The sequence below is a fragment of the Apostichopus japonicus genome, chromosome 19 (assembly GCF_037975245.1).
Source record: "Apostichopus japonicus isolate 1M-3 chromosome 19, ASM3797524v1, whole genome shotgun sequence".
Classification (NCBI taxonomy): Eukaryota; Metazoa; Echinodermata; class Holothuroidea; order Aspidochirotida; family Stichopodidae; genus Apostichopus; species Apostichopus japonicus.
In genome coordinates, this window is record NC_092579.1 from 26,224,467 (window position 1) to 26,232,962 (window position 8,496).

Sequence of the window (8,496 nt, forward strand, 5' to 3'; positions counted from 1 at the left end):
GTAATTCTTTGAATGTAATCTTACTTTAAATGCTATTTGAAACTGCCCTCTCGAATGCATGTACTTGATGTCCCACAGTACTGAAGGAGGTATCTAATACAGTGCAATGATTCCTTGCTGAAAACAATGGAAATCTATATGATGGTGGTCATGTGCATTTCTGTGTGATGCTATAACTTGTCAGCACAATATCTTTGAAAGTTCCTACTTTGCATATGGAACCACCATATTGAATACAAGAAGCCATTAGGTTTGGGTTTAGAAGGGGTCATAATTTTAATATTAAACCTTAAAAAAACATTGTACTTGAATTAATCTGAAATAGTTGAAGAACCATGCTGTTTTTCTGGAGACCACAGGTCATTTGGGGTCAATAGAGGTAAATGACTGGAAAAATTAAACCTGAATTGTGAAGCTTGGATTAATTCATAAAAGGGAGAACTTGCTGCCTGTTTGTTTACGTGCCCCCCCCCCCCCCAGTCAAGGTTCAAAGTATACACGTTGAAGAAATGAGAATCAAGACAAAGCATTTCAGTCTTTATGTTTTAATAAAAATTAATGCATTGTTCTTCAAAATGAAATGATCAACCAACAGGACTAAACAGAAAGTAACTAGCAGCTTACACATTCAATTGGCTAGAAGTTCGATAAACATTGTGATCCTTGAAAACAAATTTTCAGTAAGTCTTCCTGGATAAGTAATACTTACATAGCTGTTTCGATTTTATGGTATATATTGTATATCTGAAATATTAGTATTGGCATTGATACACTGATCAACCTAAACTTTCATTTTCTGAATTCAAATTATTATTGCATGGTCTGTTCTATTTCATTGCAACGTTTGAGGGACCAGCTACACTAAGACCAGGAAACAAAATGGCACTGAACACAAAATTTTATGAGAAATTTCCATCCGTTCCAAGAAAGATTCAATGATAATAAAATGCAAATTCACTGAAAAACATTTGTATTTACCACTTTTCAAACTGGAAGACTATTTATAAAGTATCACATTATTAAAAGTTATGCTGTAGGTCCACCACCCACTCACTGAGAAATTTCTCTAACCAGTCAAGATGTTAATCAGCTCATAAAACTGGAACATATGTGGTCATTAAAATTCAAAGTGTTTCATAACAACAAACAAAAGTGTTCACTGCACGTAAACTTTTCAAGTTTTGATCACTGTTGACGGCAAGTTTCTTGCATCAGTCTGGAACTTCTTCATCAAGGGTAAAGTCCCAGCTTCTTTTGAGGTTATCCTGTTCACAAGGATATCAGACTTTGATCTCTTTTAACGTTTATAACAGAATATACTAGGGGTTCCTAGATTTTTACTCTCTAAGGTGGATCACATACCAAATAAGAAGTTGATCCATGTGTCACTTTCTATGTAAGCTTACATATCTACAAGTTCTTTCAACCTAGACTGACCTCAAATACCTTTGACATTCACTGGGTCTTGCAGTCAGTTACTAAGGTAAATATACATGTAAGAAATATGAAGTCCATCCAAAACTATACTTTCACAGTTATTGCACTAACAATTTATGACCAATACCAACAACAACCCCAAACCAGTTCTGCCTTCAGCAAGGAATCAAAAACTGATCAACACTTTGAGGGTAACTGGAAGTTGGACACCCTCTTATATTAACTCTCTGGAGACTAAGACAATCATATACTTTGGTTCATCAAATCATGTTTTGCAATTGCTAACACTTGATATCTGTCAATATTGCTAAGAGCAAAGGTTGCAGCCTATGACCAATTCAATGGCGTGTACTTAACGGTAATGTGGTGTTCAACATGCATTGTCCTTCATGGAGCAGGCAAATCCATCACATACTTAGTAGCAATAAAATATTTAAACTGATAATGCTTACTGTCTAGACTTGCGATACAAGAGCCTCTACAAGTAGAAGTGGTGGTTTGGTTACATGTTTCAGTCGCTCAAACATTCATAGTTATAAAGACCTGTTACAAGTATAAGCCTTCCGGTGTATTGTGAAAGCTATTCAGAATGCATAGAGACATGCAGAGGGCATTTTAAAACTTGAAAACCACTGACCAAGCAACAGACTATATAAAAGATAAGCAACATGCTGATAGTAGTATCAAAAGTCACCACAAAAAGAAATCAACCCCCACCTACTGTAAGAAAAAAAAAGTTAAACAAATCTTATAACATAGACATGCATTTTGCATGAACCATGATATTGTTTAGTTATTTAAAGTTTGCTTCCTTTCACCAGTTGTAAAAGTTTTCTGTACTGGCACTTAACTCCCCTCGTTTTCCACTTTTCCAAACGATACGAGTTTGCATACACCTGGGTAGTAGGATCGGCTGCCTGCGAGTTTGCATATACGCCTGGGTGGGTAGGATTGGCTGCTTGCCAGGTCATTCTTCATAGCCGGTCAGGATTTCTGTGAAGACGGTTGTGTTCGGTTCATTCGTTGTCAATTCAGAGTTATCCTCGGTGCATGGTAACAGAAAGACCAATGCTGCAATCAGGGCAATGAAGGCAATGGAAATGAAGACTGCGACAATTGTCCTATTGGTCTGGTTATCCCACCATGTCTTCTCCTCTTCTGCTTCAAGAGCAAGATATTTCTCTCCCTTCTGCTCGTCTATCTTTGTATCTACCGAGAGATACTTGGTCTCCGTCTTCTCCTCCTTGGTCTCCATCTTCTCCTCCGGTATTGGACTGTAGCTGCCCTCAGACTCCACGTTGTCTTCTGGCATTTTGCTGTCAAATGAGATGAACACAACTGTTAATTATACACTACATGTGTGAACTGTAACAACTAGAGAGTAGTTAAGTAGCTGGAATATTAGTTGTGACAGGTCAAAATTATTATATAGGCTGGTTGATGCAGACAGAGAGATAGAGAGAGAGGAAAAATATAAATATGACAACTTAATTTATGGGAAGTGTTTTCCTTTACTTTGACTGGTGAACATAAATGTAAAAATCAAGGAAAGTACTTGCTTTGAATAATATGTGTACAATGCAATACTGTACTTGGTGGGAGATGGGAGTGGGGGGGGGAGGAGGTTGGGTGGGTGGGATAGGCTAAAACTACCTTATTGATATAAATGTAAGCACTTAGAAAGTTTTGTCTTAGGTGCTATATAAATATTATTTATTATTATTACTATATTCATATTCAACACATCATTAGAATCAATCTCACTTATCACAAAAATAAAGGGATGCAACATTGACTATTTCTATGAATCTGTGTGGAGTTGTTTCTGCCTTGCACTTGAATGGATACAAATAACTATTAGTGCTGCACCATTTTGGAGACAAAAACACTTGTTTAGAACATTGCACTACTTCTCAATGTAAATCTGGTGACAACTGTTGCTGGGTTTGACATCCTGTACTATTTTCCCATTGGTAAGTAGCAAGCAAAGCCTCATCAGTTGTCCCAACTGGTAATTAACTTAACCTACAAGATACTATGGTGCACAGTAACACTGCCATCACCTGTTGCAATCAAGTTCACAAGGTCGCTAACAACAATGTACACGTGTGGAAACCTAGCATCAATAGACTTGGATACAGTTCGATTGTATTCAAATTAGTTGACTGTTCTGCCAGTTATATATACACTGCAACACTGCACTGTGCTATCTAAATACACAGAGCCTCTGTGAAAAGCACCATGAGATCAATGTGTGCACTGAACAGTGTGTACTTAGTTTACCACTTTATACTGTATAGCACAGCTGCATGATGGATGGCCATAACAACAAGATACAATTAGATTAGTTGTCCAAACTCAAGCACTAATGTTACAGAGAGTCATATCCACACTAACACATGGATGTGCTCACGCCGGGCAGTTCTGAATGCCGCCCAGCACAAACAGTATTTTAAACTTTTCTGCCCGACACTTTTTTCAAAGATTACTTTAACAAATTTTACCATTACCAAAAATTTAAGTGAATACTAGGCACAGAATTGAGTGCCAGAATAGGAGAAAGTTAGCACCATAAATACCATCTAAGCCTACTTCATTTGCAAAATTTTCAAATTATTCATTGTCAAACATATTAAACCGTGTATCATGGGAAACCCTCTATGTAAATTGAAGACCTGCACATCAATGGGAAATTGCCAACTTGAATATATATCCTATCTCCATATCTATTTTGAAATTGTATAATGATGACGTCAATCCTCATATGTCTGTCACAAATTTGCCAAGCATAGTAGAAACATGTACTGTATTCCATACCAGCAAGTTTTTATCTTTTGAATTTCCTTGGAATGTATGTATTTAGTGCAGGAACTCGCGAAGAAGCCATCATTGGCTTATCAAAGCTGCAAGCTGACCGAAGTCAGTCTCTTAGATGCATATTTAACGTCCATGATTATGAATTGTCAATTTTCCACAACTCTGTAACTGGATGACATACATTATTCTTGGAGTGACTCCAACTTAGGACCTTATGATTGAAGGGCACCAGCGTTAACCACTGAGCTAACACTCCACGCCTCCTGCTTTTAGGGAACATTAATTGTGAGCCAAGCTAATGGGATGTGTGCATACAGTATTGAAACTAATCTACATACATGACTCAGCCATTTCCATTAAAGAGTCAAATTGTCCCCAAGATTAAAGGTGGTATTGAAATGTCCCCTGGGCAAGCACACTACAGTAGTAGTTGTTAATGGTCAGTGATATCGATATTGATTTTGGGTGCAATTGATTCTTTAATATACACACTATCCATGCAAAATAAAACTCAAATAATTATTTGGAGAATCTTTCAGCTACTAGCTTGAATTACGATTTCTTGCTGTGGGTTATTCAATAAGTATACACAAATTTAAGACCAGTTTGAACTTGTTTAAGGCCAGGCGAAGCATAACCAAATTTTGAAGCTTGCAGTACATGTAACGCAAACTTTCTTCTCTGTGTATTTATTACAGCATTTTTAAAGCACTAGTTTGGTATTCTACCTTCAAGTAGTGATGTGCTAGTGGATAATACATCACGGATCAGCATGTGACATGCCAACTATACAGTAGTATGATAATTAGGGGACATTATTTAGCAATATTGATGATTGTGCAAGGAGGGACGTCTTATTAACAAAGGATATAAGTAAACAGAAAACTTTGTTTTTTATTCGAATTCCATCTTTTTGTAAAAGTAAGTTGGCCTGACGTTTCGATCCTAGCAGGATCTACAGTACTTCAAAGGCCCTGCTAGGATCGAAACGTCAGGCCAACTTACTATTACACATTCTCTTACACAGGCTCTCTAGTGGATAAGCAGTTTGCTAACAGTTTTATTTTATTTTATTTTGAATTCTATCTTTATCACTACATATAGTTTCAAATTCATGCTTTTGTAATTGTACCTGTACTCAGAGAAAGTAAAAACCAAGGCCTTGGTATTTTGGCTTTGTACTTGTACTTAAGATATATATATCCCTTGAACTCATGGTTGTGTACTGTACACTCACAACAAATCTGCTTGAAAGGCAAAACAACATCATTGCATCACTTACATTGTATTAAGACCTGCTTGATGTGATCTGCTTGAATGGTCTATAGAAAGTCCTACTTTTACATGGCATGTTCAATCTATCAGTTTTTAAACAAGCTACAACTGTTGTACAATAGTTTTTTAATATTCCCAGTGGATTTTATTGTGCAAAGTAGAAACAAAAGGGCATTCTTTACAGTCATAAGTTTAAGTCCTCCTAATCATGCAACAACTAAAGAAAATGCACTAATCATTGCGATGCAAAAACCAAAAGACCTTTATAAATCCTAGCTTCAGTCCAAAAAGGTACAATATCCACTCTGAATTTACCTAATTCTCAATTAACTTATAGATTAATTTGGTTGTGATATTCCGATATTGGCAATATATATACCGTACACATATCAATCTAAGGTGTGCATGGCCCTAGGATTTGCAACTCCAAGTGTGAATCCTGACTCCATCATTCAATACGATGAGATAAGAAACCTAGACAGTTAACAAGGTGATTCACATATCACTAATGACTAAAAGGATGGTAGGCCAACTATGTATAGCAATTGTTTCCAGTGTAATATAAATGCAAAGTAAAAATTTGTGATTTTATACAGCATACTTTGTTCACATCTTGTATGTGAGATAAAACTACCTAAATTATATGCTTTCTTGTTCAATTATGGAATGATGATAACAATTCTTAAAGCTCTCTCACTTGATATGGTTGAATACGAAAGTATATATGCCTAGGATGTACAACCTGTAGCCAAGGATAATACAGTTTCGTTTGCAAAACATTCACTATAACCTGTTATCTGGAAAAAACCCAAGGTGCTTTCTGGTTCTACCTCTTGCCTTTAACTTAAGTTCACCTTTACAAATTATTAGCTGGCAGCACATATAGGAAGTCCTCCACACTCCCTCATCCCGAAAAGATTACTAACAGTTTCTATTACTAGCCTAAACATAATGCATCACACTGCTGCTTTATTCAAAGTTCTAAGTCCCAGTACAACAAGTACACCTTGGCCTCCAAAGTAAACTCTCTATAAGAGAAACCTTACACCTGTCTGTGCATGTTATATTCTGGGTTTTGGTTACATATTTCAACAACTTGGTACAGTAGAAGCAGTTCAAGGTTGATATTTTATGGATGCAGTCCATAGCCCATGGTTATTTGCCATTTTGGTAAAAACATTTTCAAACACGTAGAGCTCATGTTACTGGGAGGTGGTTTGGTTTCATTTTGACATACATTAACAGTAGAGTGTTGACATGCAATACTAAGGAAACAAGCTTCATTCCAGATGAATACTTAGTAAGATGCAGCCATTATTACCTGATTGATTCATTATTGGCATTTTCTACATGATATATATGTTGTACTTCCCATAATGTGCCAAAATTTAAGGAGTCTTGAAAGATGTTTGGTGTCCTAAGTTGATACATGATTGTTTGCAAAGAAGCTGATCAGATTCTCCAAGTAGTTTGGCTAGAAGCCCCCACTTTGATTGGATTTTGTAGAGTGGGGGGGGATGGGTTTGCCTTGAAGTATGATATATCACAACATCATTTGTTTGGAAAACAAAACATGGAAAATTTCACAAAAAATCACAACAACTATACAATGTCTGACTCTGAATGAGATTGCTAAGACACCATTTTCATAGCGTTTATTAAAAAAGTGCTAAAAAATATTTATGTTTTTGAAAACCGTAACTTACGACATGCAAGCTGATTGCATTTGAGAGCTTTACATATAAATACCGTGTCGCATACATTGGGAGCTCCAATTAAAGTTATGTCTACTGATACTACCACCAGGGTTCTGGTACTGTGTTAGTATTACCGTAATATGATATAAGTTAGGCCTGGGCTAAGTACCAAACCACTATTATTAAGTAGGCTACTGTTTCAACAAGGAAACAAATCAATACTTTCAAATCCGAAGAAAATTTAGCATTACTAATAAAATAAAAATGACATCGAACCAAGTATTTGTTACTTACCAAATTTTTTGCTTACAACTCTGAAATTTAGGAGATATTGCGAAGAAGACAATAACTGCGGGTATGTATTTACGTAGTAAATTAGTGTTGTAGCGGTGCTGACGAAATATCGACACGAGCCCAGATATTAGGGTATCAGATCTTCTGAAAATGCTTCCAAAATCAGTTACCAGCGCAGTGCCTGATGAAAATAAATTTAAGCTGTCACTAAATTATTCATTTAAATTCATCAAATTAGTGGAACCAACAAATTCATACATTATATCATGAAACCATTTCTTTAGCGATAAAAAAAATGGCCTATATGATATCACAAAATCATTAGAAACAGTGAATATTTATTTAGTGATAGGATGAACTTCGTGATATTATTAATGAGTTAAAATGTCGAAACGTTATAGTGAAAAGTTATAGGTGAATCTTTGAAATGTCGACAACTTAGAGATGAAACGTTGAAATTTCGATAGGAAACTTCAAATTCTCAGGTAAACCCACGACATTTCGATCTATAATGTCGCAATTCACTGGTATATGTAACAATTGTTTGGAAAGAACGTCAACATTTCCAAATTCAAACGTCCGGCCCGAAAGTCTTGAGATAAAATATCAGTGTAGCCTGCCTTCTTGGTGTGCCAAAGGGGAAAAGCCAAAGTTTCGTCCACATTTTTAGAGTTCAGAGTGGATTTTTTTTAGTGAAGAATGGGATTCAGTCCTTCCGGTCATATTATTTTTTGTCTTTGTATCGCCCTAAACCTTGCCATGTGATGAATTTAGTTTCTGTGATAGTGCTTGAAATGTTGGCCCGTCCCTGCCAGGAAATTCGATATAACACTGACTTACTTCGAGACGTGACGTCAGTGTGGCACATTGGTCAGAATCGATCAGATCTCACTCTAAGCATGGCCTTGATACAATAAACAGGAATGTGTACGCAAACTTCGCGTACGACTGTGATTAAAAAAAATGAATTTATTTC

The 8,496-nt window shown here is 36.2% G+C and overlaps 1 protein-coding gene across 1 annotated transcript; it reads right to left on the minus strand.

Annotated features, from left to right (window-relative positions):
- Positions 1-529: 529 nt before the first annotated feature.
- LOC139960341 (uncharacterized) lies at positions 530-8,403 on the minus strand. Its single transcript, XM_071958647.1, has 3 exons — positions 8,361-8,403; positions 7,521-7,701; positions 530-2,753 (listed from the first exon to the last, which is right to left on the minus strand). The coding sequence occupies exons 1-3, from the start codon at positions 8,386-8,388 to the stop codon at positions 2,405-2,407; spliced, it is 558 nt and encodes a 185-aa protein (XP_071814748.1). The 5' UTR covers positions 8,389-8,403; the 3' UTR covers positions 530-2,404.
- Positions 8,404-8,496: the final 93 nt, after the last annotated feature.

Bases quoted from the DNA above. Each gene is read 5' to 3' on its own strand.
- LOC139960341 (XM_071958647.1), bottom strand. From the start codon at position 8,388: ATGTGCCACACTGACGTCACGTCTCGAA. The intron at 7,702-8,360 runs GTAAGTCAGTGT...TATTTTCATCAG, and splicing joins CACTGACGTCACGTCTCGAA to GCACTGCGCTGGTAACTGAT. The intron at 2,754-7,520 runs GTAAGTAACAAA...CTCATTTGACAG, and splicing joins AGTTGTAAGCAAAAAATTTG to CAAAATGCCAGAAGACAACG.